Source organism: Rhamphochromis sp. 'chilingali' (assembly GCF_963969265.1).
Source record: "Rhamphochromis sp. 'chilingali' genome assembly, chromosome: 22".
Lineage (NCBI taxonomy): Eukaryota > Metazoa > Chordata > Actinopteri > Cichliformes > Cichlidae > Rhamphochromis > Rhamphochromis sp. 'chilingali'.
In genome coordinates, this window is record NC_137950.1 from 23,137 (window position 1) to 46,192 (window position 23,056).

Consider the following 23,056-nt stretch of genomic DNA (forward strand, 5'->3'; position numbering starts at 1 on the left):
TTGGGTCCTGGTTATTGAATTGTATTTATCTGACTGTTTATTTGTTTTTGAATTATTTTGTTTATTGTTCTTATAAGTTGTTTTTGATGTTTTTTTCAGTGACATATTATTTATTTTGTGCTTTTTGTTTTTGAGAGCTTAAGTTAATGTTTTAAAACAATTTGTTGTATTTGATTCATTATATTATTGTAGTGTTAATGAAGCTGCAGACACAGCTGCTTTCAGCATGGCCGGAGGAGAGGTGTACTGGCAGTCGCGTGACACACACAGATCAGACACATGTTTCTGTGTTGCAGATGTGCAGTAAAGAGCCAAAGACCCAGTACTGTCTCCTGCCTCTTACTTTCACGCCAGAACACAACGCAAGAACAACAGGCGTAACACATGAACGGGTTACACATACTGAGGTGAGTTGTTGAGGATATGTCGAGCTGTTGATAAGCACGGCTGTTTCTGTGCTCTTATATACTGTTAGCCTGTTTTGCTGGCGTTAGTGAAGCTGTTTTCAACTGGATGTAACATTGTTGAACTCTGATGATTAATGAATAAACTCTCGATGTGACGACGTGAGCATGTAATTGTAACCCTGTGTTCATTTAGTCGTTTGATACCGTTTAATATCCAGCACATCTATTGGGTGTTTTATAACATGCCCTGGAATCATTTTAAGTTTTACAATGCCGGTGATTTACGACTCTTTCGCGACAGTCAACTGTGGCGTAAACTCTGGCGGGTCTCAGAGCTAGCTTATGTGAGCCAGCAGTGACATCTATACATGCAGTAGCCTTAAAATACTGATTATTTATTCTCCTGCTAGGTAAGAATTTGTGTTTTATACGTTTATTGTCACATTGTGCGCCATGTTATTGTTTCGGTGAAATGAATTTCTACAATGGCGGACTTAGACAAAATAGTGTTACTGTTAATTTGACTCTCTGCAGTGTTTAAATGCTTACACATACACACACAGTTACTGTCCCTCCACACGTAGGACTCAGTTCTGCTTCTATGCCCCATCTTTGTTTACTCTTTCCCACCCAACAAGTGCATAAATAAGATGTTAAAAACGTCATCATCATATCAAACATGATCGATTTGGGGGGAGTTTGTTTGGCACATGCTGACTGCATCCTAATTATAACCAGAAGAGGAGGCGAGAGCAGAGAACGAGAGTGCAGCAGTTTGGTCAAAGGAACAGGTGAAGAAGAGGTGAGCATCCAAGAGACGAGCAAGAGGACAGTTTCAAAGCAGACATTATGGCACAATAAAAGCTGTAAGAGCAGAGATTCATTCATATCTTTACTATTTTTCTTTAGCTTCTACTCCCGCTGCTTACAATAAATCCGAGATAAAGAACAAACAAGAACAACTCACATGGCATTGATTGTTTAGTTCAGTGTCACTCTGTGATTGTTTGACATTTCATATAAATGTGACTCTAAAATATAGTCAATAATATTAAAAAGCTGCTGTTACTGAGTGAAACTTGAAGGATTATGATAAACTTCAGTTCTTACTGAATCTGTAACATTGCTTTTTTTTAAATTGTTAAATGACTTTTGTGTCACTGTGCACAGTGAAAAGCTCACTTGATGTAGTGGTGAGGCCATGTTCACCACTAGATGGAGACAACCTGGCACAGGTATTTTCTATACACTAAATTTCACACTGAAAAGCCTTGGTGGGAATTTTTGTTTCATAGAAAGTAAAGGAAAACGCTCATACTCTCTCCCGCACTCGATATATGATCCATTGTTGATCTGCACGCAGCTGTTGTCACAAATGTGGCACTCGCTTACGTCACTGTCATGAGACATTCTCGCAAAAAAAAATCACGGTTTTAGTAACGCAGTAACGCAGCGTTCCTACGGGAAAGTAACAGTAATCTAATTACCGTTTTTGCAATAGTAATCCCTTACTTTACTCGTTATTTGAAAAAAAGTAATCGGATTACAGTAACGCGTTACTGCCCATCTCTGGACGTCATCATCCCGTAAGCCAATTAGGTTGTCACTAGGGATGGGTATCGTTTAGGTTAGGTTAGCAGTGCTTAAACAATGGAAAAAACACAAACTTTGTCCAAAAACCTCTCATGTTCAGCTGTTTTCCACTTTTTCTTTTGTCATTTTAGCTTTTTTGGCCAGGATGAAGGGAGCATCTGCCATCAAACAAGAAGACAGCTGCATGTAACTACGACGGTGTTTGCTACTTCACCTTACATGCATTAATGTAATAACGTGGTTAGCCTACTCAACGTAAATTACACACGAACAACATTAAGCTCCTCGCCCAGAGAAGAACGGCTGCTGCTGCATCATCATCCGTCATCATTTCCGCTACACTGGCAGGGCTAGGGGCCAGGACTCTCGTCTTCGGGTTCTTGGGGGATGTTGCTAACTCCGGGTCTGATAACAGGCACCACAGCCGCAGTAGATGTGCTTGGTGTGAGGTCTTGCAGCAAGCTATCAAATATGGTGCATTTCTCGGCTTTTAAAAAAACGCTATGCGTCGCCAGGTTCGTCGTCAGATTCGAGGTGTTACCTCCTTTGCACAGTATCACCTTAAAGCACTTGTTGCTGCTGAGTTTGCATCTTTTGCTGTGAAATACAGCCAGACTTTGACCGCTTCGCCTTGGGCATTTTTAATCTGTAGCTCTGCTCTAAAAGAACGTACGTACCTGGGCCCGCCTACTATCCTCGGAAAGGTAAAATGATTGGCTAGAATCCAAAGTGTATGATATCTCAGGGGAAAAAAAGCACCGAAATAAAGCACCGAAATGTGCGCTGCTTTTCGGTCTGTTTACTACCGTTTATGTCAGAACCGGTACCATAACGGCACCGGATACCGGTACCCATCCCTAGTTGTCACATGACATTTGTGGACCCCGGTATTTTTTTAGTTGGACAATTTATCAGTAAAGTTTCAATCTCTGTTATTACCCCTAGACTAGACCGGCTGCACCACACAGACACTGCAAACCTCATCTCTGAAGAAAAACCACAAGAACAACATCCAAAAGAAAGAAAACATACCTTAGAAACATGCCGGGTTAGAGGAGACGGCAGCACTGCAGAGGTGAGGACAGGCATCTGTTTGAAATAGACAAAACAGTAAACATAGTCATACAGACTCAGAGACGCTTTCCATCCAATCTGTCTAAGTTTGAGCTGTTTTACAGTGAAGAATGGGCAAATAATTCAGTCTCTAGATGTGCAAAGCTGGTAGAGACGTACTCCAAAAGACCTGCAGGTGTAACTGGAGCAAAATGTGGCTCTATGAAGAGCAGGGGGTGAATAGAAAAGAATGACACACTTTTCCAAATTTCATTTGCTTAGAATTTTGACAACCATGTATTATTTTCATGCCACTTCACAATTATGTGCTACTTTGTGTTAATCTACCATTGAAACTGTCAATAAAAACATCTTTTGTTTGTGGTTGTAAGGTGACAAAATGTGCACAAGTTCAAGGACTATGAATGCTATTTCAAGGGACTGTAATGTTAAATCACCCCCCATGCACACATCAGTGCACATGCATGTACACATATGCAGAGTTACATTATCAAAGAAGCTAAAAAAACAAGCTCTGCTTTAACTTTTAACTAAAAAAAAGACTGCAAACTTTAGGAACAATATGGAATGAGTGATAATGTCATCATTCCATGAATTGAAAAAATTTGTTTCACCTTAAATCTATTTTTCTTTTCTTAATTGCAAAAACTGTAAATTTGGCTCAGGGGGACCTGAAAGCCAGGAGACAATTTATTGACTTTGCCCACAATCTTATGGAGGAAAAGATTTCCATTAAATATTAATAGAGCAAAATCTCTCTCTCTTAAGTATTTGCACCTAACCACGTCCTAACCTAGCAGTCATATACAGCTATTAATTAATCCTGCATTTTTTTTGTCAAAGACATTTCTCACCATGAAATTACCCGATTCAAAACATGAACACTGTTAGCCTTTGCAGTAATTTCCATAGCTTAGTACTGCAAAATCAACAGTAAAAAACTCTAAAGGATGTTAGCAGTTTAGTACTGTAATTTGCATGTAATTGTGGGAAAATTCCATGAGATTACACTATTTTTACGGTAACTCACCGTACTCATGGAAACAGCTGTAAAATACAGCAAATGTAACAATTGGTGATGTTACTGAGATTATACTATTACACCATCCGGATTTCTGTTGTTTTCTACTGTAGATCTAAGAGTAATTACTTAAATCCTCATTCAGTTGTTTTTATTTGTTTGCTTCTTTTTTCTTGCTTTGTTTGTTGGGTTTTTTCCTTCCTGGTCTGAGGGATAGGGGTTCTAAGTGTTGTGGGTAGGGGATAAACTGCTGGAAGCAACTATAAGACATGTGAGTGTGTCATTAATCTGTATTCTGATATTTCAGTTTTAACAGTCACTGTGAAACTTGCTTGTTTGGCGTTTGACAATTCTGCGTGTATTTGCTTTTCTTTGTTGCTTCAACTCAATAAAAATATCTTTGAGAAAAAAAAATCCTCATTCAGAGTGTATTACTATAAAATGTGATTCACTGTGAAAGCAGTATAACATATAAACTACAATATACAGCATAATTTTTAACTTAAGGAGTAAGTTGCAGCCACACTAAAATTTAATTCCTTGAACTGAATGGAACCTCATATATTAATAAATGCATTTGTTTAGTCAAACAATGTGAAACATTAGTAATACTATTAATTAATAGTATACTTGTAAGGTTAGTATTGTGATAGAGTCGAGTATATTTAATTATACTCTTGTAGACATTATGACATTATGCTAGTACAATTATGGTGAACAAAAAGTACATCTAAAAGTTAATTTCAAGAATACTGTTATGTACTAAAACGGGGGCCAATATAGTCCCAAGAAGCATTATTAGTATACGTACTAGGTAAGATATACTTGGGAAATATAATTGAAGTATACTTATTTTTGTATGGCCAGCAACAAAAACTAATGGCTACATTTAGAGTAATGTTTAAAAATGACTTCATTTAGCAGGATGTTGCTTTTTTTCTCTTCTTATTCTTTCTTATACTGGACCTTCATTTGTTTTGTATAAGGTGGTACTTTTTAAGACACCTCTGCCTAACTACAGTGAACTGACCTAATAATATGCTCTGGTCGTCATTTTACACAAGGTGTCACATCCATGAAACCTACACCACTAACCAGCATCAGTCCTACAACTTCACTCTCAAAATTAATAAATTCTGGGACAAGCAGAAACTGTATTTTTAGCGGTGCATTTTGTTGCAGGCCAGACTGCTATTAAATGCTCTCCTAAAGAAATAATTCCTTTGTAGCACCACTTCGTCTTGGTTCAGAAGAGATGTCCTGATATACGTGATTGTTAGGTATTTTAGTACCATGGGAGCATTTACTGGATATTGTTTTATAGTGACATTATGCAGGAAAACTCTGTCATTCAATAAGGCCCCTTTGTTTTAGTTATTTTTCTCTTTGACCCAAGAATTGATGTGTGAGAATCACAGGCTGGTACAAGGTTGAAATACCACAGAGATCACTCCCTCAGCTACATTAGTTTCTTAATCTTTTAGGAGACGCCTGTTGAAGGCCAGATGGTTTGTTTCAGAATTCACTAATGAAAGAACTCTTTATTTCGTGCCTTGAAAATATGTCGCTGAGATAATCACAATTGTAGCTGAACTGATACACTATACAAAGGATGCTTCTTCACCCAAGGGCAGAAAGACGCTCCCTTATCTTGGTCTGTACTGGTTTAAACTGAGAATCTGCTGACTCATGAATTTGTCCCTCTATATAAACTGTTGTACTTGTGAATAAAGTTGAGTCAATTTGGGAAGACAACCTGAAGCAGTCTCTGTTTTCTTGTTCTCCCAAGCTGCTCCCGAGCTCGTACTAACACGCTGAATGGCATGCTTGAATATTACTTGAGAATATATTTGACTGTGTTACAGACTAAGGTACATTCTCTGCTGATAGACGTCCACGCCTCGGAGGAAGCCGATCCACGGATTAGGCCCTGGAAGCCGTTTCCTTCAATTTTGGTGTCAGAAGTGGGATCCTGACGAAGGTAGGCACTCGTCTTTTATTTTATAAGACTGTGTTATGCCTTTCTCAGTGATCCACATAGAAACGGGATACGCTGACGAGGCCTTCTTCAGTGGCCCACATAGTAACAAGTGGGATACGCTGAGGAGCCTTCTTTAGTGGCCCACATAGAAACACAGGAAGTTGCCTGTTGTTTTGTAAATTAAAGCAGAAAGGACACAGGAAGTTGCCTGTTGTCATAAACTAAGAAGTTGCTCACCAGCAGAAAGGACACAGGAAGTTGCCTGGGGTCATAAAACGAGAAGTTGCTCGTTAAAAAGTGAGAAGTTGCTCACTAAAAAGATAAAATTGCTAGCAAAAAATCAAGTAACCTCAGGTGTGCCACAGCAAAATAAAAACTAACTTAAATCCTTCAAGCGTCTAAACCCCTCTGGAAATCACTGACCATGGGTCAGAATAATTCAAAGACCTTAGACGGGTCCGATAAAAAATCAAAATTAACTGTAAAACCAGATACCACCACTTGGGTGGGCCTGATTATAGATATATATTATGTCAACGAATTCCAGGTGTGACTGAATCTCAGCTTATTGAAGAAGTAGAGGAACTAGACCCTAAAGATGACCAAGCAGCCAACACCACCTCGTTTTTGTGGATAAACGATGACAAAATCACAGCCTTTTTTCAAAATCTAAAGAAATTTCTGCTCACAATGTCTAGAGATAAAATCAAACGTTTCACACACTGCTGGACTAATGAGGCATGCATGCCTGAAGGAGGAAATGATCAGATTTTCATAACAACATTCTTAAACAATATTCATCCAGAATGTTCACAACTATTGAAGCTGACTGCCACTGATAATCTCTATGACATGAAGATAAAGAACTTTATCACACTTGTCAAAACAAAAGCTGGTGCAGATCTTTTCCCCAACAGCACGAAGGCTAAAAGTGTTAAGATGATGTTGAATTTTGATGTTGAAGGCTCAGAGGAAAGTGAAAAAATGATGTATGCAGGGGCCCCGCCCCCTCAACAAGCGCAGCAGGGAGATTTCAGAAGGAGAGATAGGAGTGGAGACGCATGTTTTTATTGTGGAAAAATAGGACACTGGAGGAGGGAATGCAAATCAGCAGCACGTAGGTCTCAACCACAAAACACAGGACCAGCTCCTGCCACTAGGCGTCAGCAGAGCTCTTCCAGACAAGGTAACTGGCAACGCAGACAGGAATCACATCAAAATAATGGCCCTTTTGCACTTAGGCAGCAACCTTATAATCCACATTTTAATCCCCACCCATATGATAACGAAAGACTGGACCGACAATAGGGAGGCCCAGGTGAAGACGAGGGACAGTGTGAAGCACTACACACGATGCTGCATTTGCAATTGTCCCGTAACACAGAAAGCTTGCCCACGTTAGATATAGAAATAGGTGAAAAGATTTATTCCTTTTTAGTTGACAGTGGAGCCACTAAAAGTTCACTGTCTGGAAAATTCTATAGTGGGCCTGTTTCCTCTGTGTGCATCAACACCATGGGAATAAACGGAACTCTAGTGCAATGCCCCAAAACTCATTCTCTAAAAACACGCTGGGGCCCAAAACCAGACGAAATTACATATCATCCATTCATAATTATTCCAAACTCGCCTGTGAATCTATTAGGCAGAGATTTAATGGCAAAAATGAACTTGTGTATTTCATTTAACACAAAGGGTGAAATGTTTGCAGACACTGATAACAGCTATGTTTTCTCTGCCCTATGCACCGACACCATGGAGAAGGAACAGCCTCTGTGTCAGCTGGACGCCTCAGCGGAGAATGAACTCAATATCCATCTGACTGGTATCCCACGTCACACACTGTGCCAAACACGTGTACAGACACCACTACCAGGTAACCCCATGCCTGGAAGCCACATATTTGTTTCTCTCACACTGTTCAACAACATGATAACTGCTCACACCAGTGAAGGCCAAACAGTGGTTTTGTCGCATAACTCAGACATAGGCTATGACATTACTGCACCATGTCGACACATAGATCTAACCTACCCCATACACTGTACTATCTTTGCTGTCACATTGCCAGCTGAATATCAAAACATGACATTATGGTCAAGAGGTGAGAATGATGTAGGATTTATCGACTGTACACCTTATCATGCTCAGCTGAAAAACAACAAGCCGGTATATGTCAAGCAATATCCCATTTCCGCTGAAAAAGCCGCAGCCTTAGACATCATCATAGGAGATTTATTGACAGCTGGAGTAATAAAGCCCACAGTATCTCCATATAACACTCCTGTCAATCCTGTGCCAAAGCCTAACAAACCTGGCGTATGGCGTTTCACACAAGACTTAAGGCAAATTAATGCAGTCATTATGCCTCTGCCACCTCTTGTCCCAGATGTTCCCAGCATACTGACATCTATTCCAGCAACAGCCACACATTTTACTGTGGTGGATTTGTGCTCCGCCTTTTTCTCAGTACCTGTGCATGAGGACACACAGCCGATATTTGCTTTTACACATAGAGATAAGCAGTACACATGGACTCGCTTACCCCAAGGCATGGTAGACAGCCCTGCGGCTTTCTCAATGGTGGTACGTGCTACCCTGGACGGCTTCATTCCTCCAGAGGGCTGTACCTTGATCCAGTACGTGGATGATCTCCTCCTCTGTGCTGAAAGTGAAAAACTATGTCAAACTGCCACACATATGCTACTCCAGCACCTCCAACAGACTGGCCACAAAGCATCAGCAAAGAAAATGCAGTACTGTCAGACTTCTGTTCAATATTTGGGATTTACACTGTCTCACGGACAACGTTCCATGACTACAGACAGGGTCAAAGCTGTGACCTCTGTCCCTAAGCCCACTACACAGAAGGAAATGCTGTCTTTCCTAGGCATGGTGAACTATTGCAGACAGTGGATACCAGACTGTTCTTTTCATGACCACATTCTGCGTGAATGCTGCAAAAAAGACAAGCCTCCTCGAATACTGTGGTCAACAGAAATGACTGCCTCTTTCAATGCATTACAGGGAGCGCTGACCTCTGCCCCTTGTTTGGGTCTGCCTGACTACCACTTACCGTTCCACCTGTACGTCACAGAGAACGGCACAACCTGTGCAGGCGTATTGGCCCAAGAGCATGGCTGTGGCTACTGTCCAGTAGCCTTCTACTCAAAGGTGCTGCCAGCAGTAGTTCAGGGGATGCCGGCCTGCCTGAGAGCAGTAGCAGCTTGCTCTATCATGATAAGGGACTGCGAGAAGCTCACACTCTCACATGACACTATTCTACACACCAATCACCAGGTCACGACCATTCTAGCAAACATAACTACACAACATATGACCGCACAACGTCGCTCAGGTTATGAAGCTACACTGACTTCAACAGCAAATCTCACTATAAAAGCAAACAGCACACCCAATTCGCCAGCACACTTACTCATTCGTATGCTGTGTTCCTCTGACCGACAGGATGGTTCAGACGACCCTGACGATCATGATTGTATGACACGTATACAGGAATCCACAGCACCACGCCCAGACTTAGAGCAGACACCAATACCAGACTCAGTCATTGTTTATGTGGACGGGTCCTGTTCAAAACCAAATGACAACTCATTTCTTTGTGGCTATTCGGTGGTGACATTGCCTGACATCATACTAGAGGCTCACTCATTACCATTTCACTCAGCACAAAAAGCAGAGCTCATGGCTTTAATACGCACCTGTGAGTTACATGTGGATAAGCGGGTAACAATTTACACTGATAGCCGTTATGCATTCGGTGTGGTGCATGACTTTGGCACATTGTGGAGACAGAGAGGCTTCACATCTGCTGATGGAAAATCGATCGCTAATTCTGATCTTGTTCAAAGACTTTTGCAGGCTATACAGCTGCCATCGGCAATTGCAGTTGTTAAAACGAAGGGGCACAGCACGGCTGACACAGACGAAGCAGTGGGAAATGCTCTTGCAGACGTAACCGCGAAAGCAGCTGCTGCCTCACAGCAACCACCCAGAAAGGAAGTATTATCTTTGCCTTTACAGCTGCCACTTGTCGCACTCCCAGACTATTTAGAAACAAATGTTGACCTAAAATTCATACAAGAGCAAGCCTCTGCCTTAGATTACACTTACTGGGAAAGTAATGATTGTACCTTAGATAACAGAGACGGCTTATACAAAAACCTTGAGGGTTTGATTGCCCTCCCATCTTCACTACTGCCAATCCTTGTCCGCCATTTTCACGGTGTGAGTCATGTCGGACAAAGAGGGGTAATAGGAGCAATAAAATCAAGATTTGTAATCGAGAAAACATCACACGCAGTAAAACGCATATTAGCAACCTGTCTAACATGTGCACGAACTAATGTAGGTAGCTCAAAAGCAAAACATCAGCATTTACCACAACCAGATTTCCCATTTCATACATTACAAATTGATTTTACACACATGCCAGCACAAGGAAGCATCAAGTACTTACTGGTAATAGTGGACCAATTTAGTAAATGGGTAGAAGCTTATCCAACATCAAAAGAAACTGCAGAAGTAGTCTGTCAAAAGTTGTGCAATGAAATAATACCCAGATTTGGAATACCTCACCAAATTAACAGTGATAGAGGACCTTCATTCACATCAGAAGTAATTCAAAAGTGTGCTAAAACTCTAGGAATAGACTGGAAATATCATGTGCCATACCATCCTCAGAGTTCAGGAGTTGTAGAAAGAATGAATAGGACCATAAAAAATCGCCTGACTAAAGCAATGATAGAAACAGGAATGACCTGGATCAAACTACTTCCTCAAATCCTCTGCGAGATTAGAATGACTCCATCCGCAGCAACCAAATTATCTCCATTTGAAATAATCATGGGAAGACCGTTTCCAACACCATGGTCAGCCTCCAGAGGGGCACCGCTATTGGAAGGGGACATAGACACTGCATTGTCTGACTATGTTCATAACCTGGTAGAAACACTGAATAATAACTATCAGAAAGTTTGTCTCTCTCAGCCTCTCCCTTCCACAGATCCAACCCATCCGTGGAAACCAGGAGATGCGGTGTTGGTGAAGTCGCTAAAACCAAGGGCACTCAGGGAGGCCGCGTGTTCCAGCCCCCAGACTGTACTTGCAGTGACGAGAACCAGCATCCTAACAGACGGACAACCTCAGTGGATTCATGCCAGCAGGGTTAAGACCAGCCCCACCAAACCACCTAAGGCGTCGGATCAAGTAGATGACGACTCAGGCGAGCCAGCGCCCGGATTCAATACACCTACACACGCACAATCGCTGATTAACACACAACGCCTGAAAGAGCCAAGACTCAGAAAGCCCTTTGATCCCCCACCTGAACAACAACAAGGTACTCGAACATCCAGCAGGAACAGAAAGCCTAGAGTACCACACAATGTCTAACCTGATAAAGATAGACTCGTTTCATCCTGATAATGGAAAAAATGAAATGCCCATTGTCATCACACGACGCTTAGGTCTCTCGAACCTGGGACCAGGCCAGGAGACGACTGAAGAACTGTGTTTTTTTATATATTTAGATTATTAATCATATCTACTGCATTAACCTTAGGATTTTTATTTACTATTTTGTATTGTAAACTGCAACCCTGTTCACATTTCTACAAGCCACATTTTGCTGACAATACCTCATGCTCCACTTGGCAAGACACCCACCTAGTACAGCTACTTCAATGTATTTGCAATTAGCACAAATTGATCCTGAGGATGTGCCAGATGTTACCAATGATGATCCTGGTGTGTATATTGAACATTAGGCTGTGAACTATTACATTTTATGATTTGCTTTTTATATTATGTTATTACATTTGTGATTTTTCCTTTCTATTTGAGTTATTATTTTAAAAAAATAATAAAAGAGGGGAACTGTTAGGTATTTTAGTACCATGGGAGCATTTACTGGATATTGTTTTATAGTGACATTATGCAGGAAAACTCTGTCATTCAATAAGGCCCCTTTGTTTTAGTTATTTTTCTCTTTGACCCAAGAATTGATGTGTGAGAATCACAGGCTGGTACAAGGTTGAAATACCACAGAGATCACTCCCTCAGCTACATTAGTTTCTTAATCTTTTAGGAGACGCCTGTTGAAGGCCAGATGGTTTGTTTCAGAATTCACTAATGAAAGAACTCTTTATTTCGTGCCTTGAAAATATGTCGCTGAGATAATCACAATTGTAGCTGAACTGATACACTATACAAAGGATGCTTCTTCACCCAAGGGCAGAAAGACGCTCCCTTATCTTGGTCTGTACTGGTTTAAACTGAGAATCTGCTGACTCATGAATTTGTCCCTCTATATAAACTGTTGTACTTGTGAATAAAGTTGAGTCAATTTGGGAAGACAACCTGAAGCAGTCTCTGTTTTCTTGTTCTCCCAAGCTGCTCCCGAGCTCGTACTAACACGCTGAATGGCATGCTTGAATATTACTTGAGAATATATTTGACTGTGTTACAGACTAAGGTACATTCTCTGCTGATAGACGTCCACGCCTCGGAGGAAGCCGATCCACGGATTAGGCCCTGGAAGCCGTTTCCTTCAGTGATAATGTAACACATTATCACAGTTTAGCGCGTTGGGTTGTGTTGGATTGTTACGTTTTTAAAGCTTTGTAATGCGACAGGTGCGATAGCCGACACCACACCTTCACCTGACGTACAACGTGACGTATGACGCACACGTTGGGTATTCACTTTCAAAACAACACTGGGGATAGAAAATAGTGCTCGAGGTGGTTAATGCTCCTTTCGCTGGTTGCCAACCACCATTAAATAACAACAAGAAGAAAATATTGATCTGCTTCTCTTAGTTTTGCACGTTTAAGCCGCAATTCAGACTCAAAAAAAGCTGCAAAGCAGGAGAACGACATGGCCATCAAATATTCTGTGCCACAGATACAGTTCGCTGCAGCACAGAGTGATGATGAGACCGTTAACATGTGCAACTTAGAAGTAGTCAGAGGTAACTGGATGTTCAATCGGGTTAAATGCAAGGTTGATTGGATTATATCTGAAGATCGTATGCTATTCGTGGTAACTCTGCTAGACTCCAAATTGCTGCTCGTCCATGCGGGAGTATCTCAAAATTAAATGAAACCACTTAACACTTTTTCCCTAAAACGGACTGACATGGGACACATTAAAGTTGGATCGGAACCTGCTAATCAGTCTGAAGGTAAGTGTTTTTTTCACTTATTCGAGAGAAGTCCGAAATGCGTTCTTAGTACTGTTTGTTTTGACTTTTAAGCTACCCTACCAGGATATTTTCATTTAAAGACAAATTGTCAATATCTCTGAATGTGGAGACTCAAAAGACTAGTTAGGTAATTTGCCGATGGATTTATGAGACTTGATAGAAACTTGGACGTTTGCAACAGGTGAATCGGTGAACTACCGAGGTTGCGCCCAAATGCTTAAAGCTGTTAGCTGGTCAGTGTTTTCAGGTGTGCTTGTACTACCTGTACGGTGCGGAGTGCTGACTAAGTCATGTTAAACCCATTAAAGCGTCGAGCTCAAATATCTTTTCATTTTTGTGCACTGTTCTCTTGTTGGCACACATTTTCTGTTTATTGAAGCCTTTTGTGAATAATTTTGATCATGTAAAAACTGGGAATTGGTCCCTATTGACAATACTCTTATTTTTTGCATTGAATATGTCATTCAGGAAAGGTAATTGGTCACTGAAGTTTTTGCAACTGTGTATTTCTAAATTTTGTGGCTTCAGTGCACACAAATTTATATTGTTCAGTTTGCATGTTAAAAGCCTGCCAAGCACCCCAAGGCTGATTATGCTTGGTAAGAAGTCATTTATGACATAGAGCTGATTAGACCATATTAAAATTTCTGTTTGGCACAGGAGCTTTTCGTGGACACAGGTATCCAGTCTCTGTTTTGTTAGCTCAAATTTCTGTAATTTCCTTTATAAACCAAGGTTGTTGGACATGTGTCTCAGTGAATCCAGCAAAGTAACAATATCAAATTTCACATTACATATTACTGATCAACAGTAGTCTAGCTACACCAACAGCAGAAATACTGAAGTCAATACTGTAAAGTTTAACAGCAGCACAAACTATAAACTCCAAAATAACCATACAGTTGATTCACCTCCGGTACTTTAACTGGGCTGACTCTTTGTTAGGTGTGTTTAATGTGCAGAATAATTCCCAATTATATACAATTATAATATGTTAAAATGGACTTATGTACACAAGGCCATTAATAATTAACTGTACGTAGGTATTTGCTTTATGACTATCTAGACAGTGTGAAGAAGTGAAGTATTGAAATTATTTTATGTTGCATAATGACAACATGTTGCCCCTATACATTTAAGGACAAAGTTCAATGACCGCCACCTGCTGGATGGTGAGTGCAGAGGGGCGTGTAATTGTTGAGCTGGACAAAGAGAACACCTGTGCTGATGCAATGTCAGTCTTCTTTGGTTCATTCTATGTATTGAACCTGGAATACCAGGAGTCAGCGGGTGCAAGGTTTTTTGTAAGGATAAACCCTGAAGAGGGAACAAAATGTACCTCCAAGGTTGGGACAAGCAGGAAGACTGGGACCACTGTGAAGCGAAAGGTTGTTCACATTAAACCTCATGTCACAACTTTCCTCCAGTGGCTTACTGAATTTGAGTGGAGAACTTCAAATTAGGGAAATTAGTAAATTTCTTGTATAATTTAAGTGACCAATGTGTTGTTACCCATGTCTCCACAGATGATCCATGGCCCATGCTTTCTGGACATTTACACAAGACGAGCAACAATGAAGACAAGCTCTCTCGCCATCTTGCAAGACGCTGTCTCTGTCCAATAGGTTTTTTTGAGTGCAACAGTTTTGATTTTTTTCCCTTCTTTTACCCATCCATCCATCCATTCACTTCCGCTTATCCTTTTTCAGGGTCGCGGGGGGCGCTGGAGCCTATCCCAGCTGTCATAGGGCGAAAGGCGGGGTACACCCTGGACAGGTCGCCAGTCTGTCGCAGGGCCAACACACAGAGACAGACAACCATTCACACTCACATTCACTCGCACATTCACACCTAGTGGCAATTTGTATTATCCAATTAACCTATCCCCACAAGCTGCATGTCTTTGGACGGTGGGAGGAAGCCGGAGTACCCGGAGAGAACCCACGCAAACACGGGGAGAACATGCAAACTCCACACAGAAAGACCTGATGGTGGAATTGAACTCAGGACCTTCTTGCTGTGTGGCAACAGTGCTAACCTTCTTTTACCCGTTTGTTAAAAATTATTTCAGCTACTTACACTTTAATTGTCACATGTATTGGCTCACCCTACAAATCAATGAACTCAGTCCACAAAGCAAGATCAGGGTTCAGTGCAGGTCAGTCAAGTTCCTTCACACCACACACGCTCATCCATGTCCTTGTGGACCCTGTTTTGTGCAATGATTTGGTCGTGTGAGCCAGTATTTTGGACAAAGTGTATATAAAGGGAGACGTGTGGGGCTTGATATTATATCCATTACAATTCAGTTTGTTTGTATGGTGCCAACAAAATGAATGCCAAGACACTTCACATTGTAGGTTTGAGACCCTACAAAATATAAGTAAGGAAACCCAACACTTGAGCATGTGTTGTCTGCCATGATATGGATATGACATAATATTGTTATTGTTTGTACAACCATCTGAGAAAATAATGGATTACATGGTTTAGTAAAAACAAGTGCTTCCTCAATGAAAATATGTTTTCAGTTCTTTTCAGTTTTTGATTTTGGAAATGTGCATTTCAGCAGGGAAGAATCAGAATTGAAATAAAGTGGTGTAAAGCACATGAATTATATTTTGTGTGTGTGTGTGTGTGTGTGTGTGTGTGTGTGTGTGTGTGTGTGTCCATCCATCCAACTTTTTTGGAACCCTCCAGTCTCTTACAGTATGTTACTGTTAACTGAAATTACGGTAAATTACGACCTGTTAAAAGAGTAAATGACCGCCTGTTAGGACACGGTGTCCTCTAGCAGAGATGAATATTTTTGGTACTGATGATGCGTACCAACGGTAAGTTACTGGTTAATATATTGCAGTTTATTACCTTGCAGCGGGCTTACAGTGACATACCGTGAATAAACGGTAGTATACCAATTTATTAATCACAGTATGATGTTACTTTGTTGACGTAATTTACGACATAACGACATAACGGTATCTCACTGACATAACTGTCGCCAGTGAGATACCGTAAAAAAGGCTACGGTGCGTTACCATAATTTGTCCAAGAGTATTATACCACACCAGCAAAAAACGGTATCATCCTGCAGAAAGGTAAGCTACCGTAACACGGCGTCACGATATGACGCTGGCAGCAGTGAGGCCAGTATGTTACCGTAAAGTGGCGATGAAAAGTCTAACAGTGCAGATTCACGGAGTAATCAGAAAAGTTTAGCATGAATCTGGACATTAGATTTAAGATTTAAGTTTTAAGCTTATCAGATATCACTTGTTAGAAGCTCCTTACCGTTTGAAGAAATCTCTTCTCAATCTGCTGTCCTCTTCTGCTTGCATCTTTTTTTTTTCATCTAACACTGACGTTATTTTTTCTCCGTGAAAAACACAGCAACTCATCTTATCCCGGGGTGCCAGGAAGTCGAGCTGCGGATCTCAGCAGAAAACTTTTCAAACTGATTGCAGGTTGATCCAGGTATACATTTGAAACAGGTTCTCCTCGGTGACGTGACAGTCGGAATGCATCTGCGTAACCATGGTTACAGGGGGACGCTTTGGAGCTCTGCTGCTCAGCAGCAAAATATTTAAGATCAATATGTAAATACTCCAACTCTAAAACCAAGTAATATAAATATGCTGCATATGTGTATAGTGCGTTCATGTGTGTGTGCGCTGCGTGGTGACGTAGGCGCGTGCATGTGTGCCCCGGTCACGGCTCCTTTCAGCATGGCCGGAGGTAAGTCACTGCCACTTTGCTCGCAGCTAATTAAAGTTTGTTCAGATCCCAAGCTGCAATGTGAATACAGCCAAACCGCCGCGTTTTTGTTTGTCATTAAGAGACTCATTCGGGATAAGTTTTGTGGAGGGCGGAGTTCACTAATATACGCTTATGAGTTTTAGCCGAGAACGCAGCTAAAATGCTAGCATGCTAAGTTAGCCTGATTGCTAGCGGCTACTCGCGGCAGTCTTTTTTTAACAGCATGCACTCTTTTTTCCTTCGTCAGGAGAGGTGTACTGGCAGTCGCGTGACACACACAGATCAGACACATGTTTCTGTGTTGCAGGTATGGAGATGTTCTTCTGTTTTGGAGATGCAGTCTTTCATTCATTGTTTTTATAAGTACAGTGTTGTACTGCCTGTTAGATGGCGGTTATTAATATAATTGTACTGAAGTATAATGTTTGAACTATAAGTACCAGAATATTGGGTCCTGGTTATTGAATTGTATTTATCTGACTGTTTATTTGTTTTTGAATTATTTTGTTTATTGTTCTTATAAGTTGTTTTTGATGTTTTTTCAGTGACATATTATTTATTTTGTGCTTTTTGTTTTTGAGAGCTTAAGTTAATGTTTTAAAACAATTTGTTGTATTTGATTCATTATATTATTGTAGTGTTAATGAAGCTGCAGACACAGCTGCTTTCAGCATGGCCGGAGGAGAGGTGTACTGGCAGTCGCGTGACACACACAGATCAGACACATGTTTCTGTGTTGCAGATGTGCAGTAAAGAGCCAAAGACCCAGTACTGTCTCCTGCCTCTTACTTTCACGCCAGAACACAACGCAAGAACAACAGGCGTAACACATGAACGGGTTACACATACTGAGGTGAGTTGTTGAGGATATGTCGAGCTGTTGATAAGCACGGCTGTTTCTGTGCTCTTATATACTGTTAGCCTGTTTTGCTGGCGTTAGTGAAGCTGTTTTCAACTGGATGTAACATTGTTGAACTCTGATGATTAATGAATAAACTCTCGATGTGACGATGTGAGCATGTAATTGTAACCCTGTGTTCATTTAGTCGTTTGATACCGTTTAATATCCAGTACATCTATTGGGTGTTTTATAACATGCCCTGGAATCATTTTAAGTTTTACAATGCCGGTGATTTACGACTCTTTCGCGACAGTCAACTGTGGCGTAAACTCTGGCGGGTCTCAGAGCTAGCTTATGTGAGCCAGCAGTGACATCTATACATGCAGTAGCCTTAAAATACTGATTATTTATTCTCCTGCTAGGTAAGAATTTGTGTTTTATACGTTTATTGTCACATTGTGCGCCATGTTATTGTTTCGGTGAAATGAATTTCTACAATGGCGGACTTAGACAAAATAGTGTTACTGTTAATTTGACTCTCTGCAGTGTTTAAATGCTTACACATACACACACAGTTACTGTCCCTCCACACGTATCAGTTCTGCTTCTATGCCCCATCTTTGTTTACTCTTTCCCACCCAACAAGTGCATAAATAAGATGTTAAAAACGTCATCATCATATCAAACATGATCGATTTGGGGGGAGTTTGTTTGGCACATGCTGACTGCATCCTAATTATAACCAGAAGAGGAGGCGAGAGGAGAGAACGAGAGTGCAGCAGTTTGGTGAAAGGAACAGGAAAGATGAAGAAGAGGTGAGCATCCAAGAGACGAGCAAGAGGACAGTTTCAAAGCAGACATTATGGCACAATAAAAGCTGTAAGAGCAGAGATTCATTCATATCTTTACTATTTTTCTTTAGCTTCTACTCCCGCTGCTTACAATAAATCTGAGATAAAGAACAAACAAGAACAACTCACATGGCATTGATTGTTTAGTTCAGTGTCACTCTGTGATTGTTTGACATTTCATATAAATGTGACTCTAAACTATAGCCAATAATATTAAAAAGCTGCTGTTACTGAGTGAAACTTGAAGGATTATGATAAACTTCAGTTCTTACTGAATCTGTAACATTGCTTTTTTTAAAAATTGTTAAATGACTTTTGTGTCACTGTGCACAGTGAAAAGCTCACCTGATGGTGGTGTAGTGGTGAGGCCATGTTCACCACTAGATGGAGACAACCTGGCACAGGTATTTTCTATACACTAAATTTCACACTGAAAAGCCTTGGTGGGAATTTTTGTTTCATAGAAAGTAAAGGAAAACATGTCTTGAGGTCTTTTTCCTGTGTTTTCAAAATTGTGTTTTTCACATACACATCAAAACTTCACACAGACAAACACACACAGAAAACAATAAAATATGTCAAATTGCATGCACGTCTCATTCATTTTCTGAGAATTTCAACACTTTTAGTTTTTATGGAAAATAACTTTGTCAGGTCAGTGAATAGCTGCCACATAAGTACAAATCTAAATCATACATGTGTATTATAGAAAAAAGCACAAACCGTTGTGCTGTTAGTTCATAATAAATGGGTAGGGGTGCATAGTCAGTAAAAGTCACCAAGGCTCTGCAGAGCTCCAAACCTGCTCTTCCACAGACAGAAGCATCAAAAATGTGCGCTGGGAGCTTCATGGCATGGATTTCTACAGCCAAGCAAATCTATATGTGTGTGGCCAAGAACCTTAGTCCATGTAGGGCATCTTAGCACAGTTTACTTGTGTCAGCTAGTGGGAGGGCAGAGAGCGCAGCCTTTACATTGTGTTATTGTAGAGTGACAGGAACTGCCTATGAGCTTCTGATCAAGCAGAAGTGTTGACGGAAAATCTATCAAAGGAAATACATTGATGGAAAATCAAAGAAGAGAAATATTTATGTGATGTTCCATTTTCCTGAGAGCTGATTGGCTGTGATGACTCCTTCAAGTACTACATGCTACTTTGTCCTGCTAGTTAAGCCTGCTGTCTGTTCTCAGGCCTCCTCCTGCTTCACTGCCATATATCCATCACCAGAGGGCTCCACTGACCTGCCTGCTGACATCAGACCACACCCCTGTGTCATGTGACCTGGCAGGAGTAGCAAAGCTGGACTCAGACCTGGCCCAGGCAAGTTCAAAGGCAGCTGTGGTAGAGAGAGTATATGGGCTCAAATTGTGGTCATAAATATTTTGTACTTGTAAATCAGGATTTGTGTGTGTATGGGATCAGAACGATGCCACCTTGACATGAAACCGAAAAAAATATTGAAACTGAAAAAAATGTACAACGCGGCTGCGGTCATTGGTCATTATTTTCCTGTATGAATCGCTGTTACAGTAAAAAATGTCACTTGCATATATCATATAGGAGACACACACATTGATATACACTAAATAGTCATTTCATTTCTCTTTTTTTGTGTTGCCAATTTTTCGCGGGACACGCAATCGTGTTCTCTGATTGGATAGTTAAATTTGTGATTGACATGACATTGGCCAATCAGATGAGAGGAAGAAAAATAGGGTCAAAATTCGTACTTGTAACTTGAAAGTTTAGTGCAGACTTTCACACATATTTTTTGGATAAGTCCACACACAAATCTTTTTTACACACACAAATCCTGATTTACAAGTACAAAATATTTATGACCACAATTGAGCCCATAGTAGTAAAGCACTGGAAGGATGAGGTGGAAACAGGAAGTGTGTAGATACAGTGGACTTGGCATCCTCCATCTGCCTCCATGCTCTCTTTACTGGTCTTCTAAAAACTTCTCCTGTAGCTGTTTAAATGTTTAGGATAGCATTTAGAATTCAACGTTTGTCATTACACATGTCTAAATACAGGGTAACAAAATACAGTTTGCATCTAATCAGTAAGTGCAATAAGAGCAGATTATGTATAAGTTCAGTAGAGAGCAGATATACAGATGTACTGTTGTATACATATGTACAGATATACAGATGGTGTAGCATACAGATGTTCTGTATTGCTGTACAGATGGGGAGATATACAGGTGTACTGTGAACAAATATACAGATGTGCTACATATATGCAGATGTATCGGTGTGAGGTAAACAGATCTACAGAGTGCTATGAATATATCTACAGCAGTGGAAGCGTAGCTCTCTGAACAGACTGTAACAGTGAACAGTGTAGGCACTATAACAGAGACTCTGTCAGTGTCGTAAAACTATAGCAGTAACCAATGTGAGCATGTGGTGAATGTTGTTACGATCCAATGTTGTCAGTGTTTTGTGTTAGGCGTGACTGTTATGTGTTTCCTGTTTTACTTTGAAGGTCTGTCTTATCTCAGTGTGTTCAGGTTACGCTTCCTTGTCTCGTCAGTTCTGATTTGCCCAGCTGTGTTTCCCTCCTGTTGTCCGTTCCCTGATTGCTCCCTCTATGTATTTAAGCCCTGTGTTTCAGTTTGTCATGCGTCGTGATCATTGTGGTGTTGGTATCGTAGTTTTGTATATAGCTGTAAATAGATTTGTAAAGTAGCAATTGAGTATTTTTTTTTTCCACCTTGTATTTTTTCCACCTTTTTTCCACCACTCTCCCAAACACGTCACTATAAGACTGGACTCTCACACACGTCACCACACGCACCACCACACATTTCCTATAATTCTATAATTCCTATAATTTATAATCCTTATCTTTATAATCTCTTCTGCTATTTGCACATTCTTTACTGTAAATTCCTAAGTTAATTTGTAAATTTTTGTAGTAAATTGTAAATATTGTAAAACTTTTCTTCTGTCATTTAATGGTCGGGCATTGTACAGCTACAAGCATTTCACCCCCATGTCATACTGTGTATGGTTGTGTGTGTGTGACAAATAAAATTTGAATTTGAATTTGATTTATATATTGTTCACTGCAGCAGCCTAGTAGGCGTGAGAAGCCATTTTTGTTGATTAAGTTTTCTCCTGTTTTTCATGTAGCGAGTTAGGTAAGTGAATTGTCTTTTGTTTGGTTTTTCATTTTGGGTAGGAAAGCGTAGGGACCATTAGGGAGTTTTGTTTATTTTCGGCACTGCTCACTGCTGAAGCAAATAAATGGCTGCTTAGCATTTTAAAAGATACTATTGTTTGGGTTCTTGTTTTGGGTGGAGTGTGGTGGGCCAATGTTGTGTTGCGTTCAAGACACGCCTAGACTTAGAACGTAACAATGTTGAGAATGAAATCATGGTCACTGGGAGGAGGAGTGTAGAAGGGTTCAGTGAGTGTGGATGGAAAGGTTCAGCGGGGGCTGAGTTCAGTAGGGTGACAGCTGTGGGGGAGGAGCTGTTCCTAAACCTGCTGGTTTTAGTCTGAAGGCTCCTGTAGCACCTTCTGGGGGGGAGGAGCTGGAGGAGTTTATTGGCAGGATGAGAGGAGTCCCTGAGAATGATGCGTGCTCGGCATAGACATCTCTTCTTGTGGACATCCTCAATGGCAGGAAGTGGAGTCCCTGTGGTGAAAACTGCCCAACCCGCTGCAGTGCCTTGTGGCCAGCAACAGTTCCCATACCAGAGTGTGACACAGTTGGTCAGGATGCTCTCTATCACATAGTGGTAGAAGTTAACCAGTATGTCAGTAGACAGGTGGTTCTTCTTCAGTGTCCTCAAGGAAAAAAAGGTGCTGATGGGCCTTCTTGACCAGGCTGGAGGTGTCAGTTGACCAGGACAGATTCTCAGAGATGTGGGTCCCCAAGAACTTGAAGCTGGAGACCCGTTCAACAGCTGTGCCATTTATGTAGATGGGGACATGGGGGTCTCTGTTCTCCCTCCTGAAGTCCACAATGAGCTCTTTGGTTTTGCTGGTATTCAGGAGCAGGTTATTGTCAGCACCACACAGCTAGGTGCTTTACTCTTCCCTGTAGCAGACTCATCATTGTCTCTGATGAGACAGTCACCGCGGTGTCATCTGCAGACTGGATGATGGAGTTGGATCCGGACCGAGGTCTGCAGTCATAGAGGAACGGGCTCAGCACACAGCCCTGTGGAGTGCCAGTGTTGAGTGTGATGGTGGTAGAGCAGTTATGGCCTGACCTTACATGCCAGGGTCTGTTGGTCAGAAAGTCCATGATCCAGGTACAGATAATAATAATAATAATAATGGAT

At 41.0% G+C, this 23,056-nt stretch overlaps 1 protein-coding gene across 10 annotated transcripts in view; it reads left to right on the top strand.

Moving 5' to 3' along the window:
- The first annotated feature begins 203 nt into the window (after positions 1-203).
- LOC308391305 (rab3 GTPase-activating protein catalytic subunit-like) overlaps positions 204-23,056 on the top strand; it is a 53,973-nt gene continuing 31,120 nt past the window's right edge. The window contains exons 1-4 of one of the 10 annotated variants that reach the window (XM_080873886.1): positions 204-407; positions 1,146-1,273; positions 1,578-1,642; positions 19,944-20,073. In XM_080873886.1, coding sequence (XP_080730012.1) covers positions 1,623-1,642; positions 19,944-20,073 — 150 coding nt within the window. In that variant the 5' untranslated portion in view covers positions 204-407; positions 1,146-1,273; positions 1,578-1,622. Of the gene's footprint in view, positions 408-431; positions 1,274-1,577; positions 1,643-17,708; positions 17,914-18,647; positions 18,781-19,085; positions 19,157-19,943; positions 20,074-23,056 lie in introns of those variants that run through there. The other 9 variants (XM_080873887.1, XM_080873888.1, XM_080873885.1 and 6 more) reach the window with 9 other exon arrangements.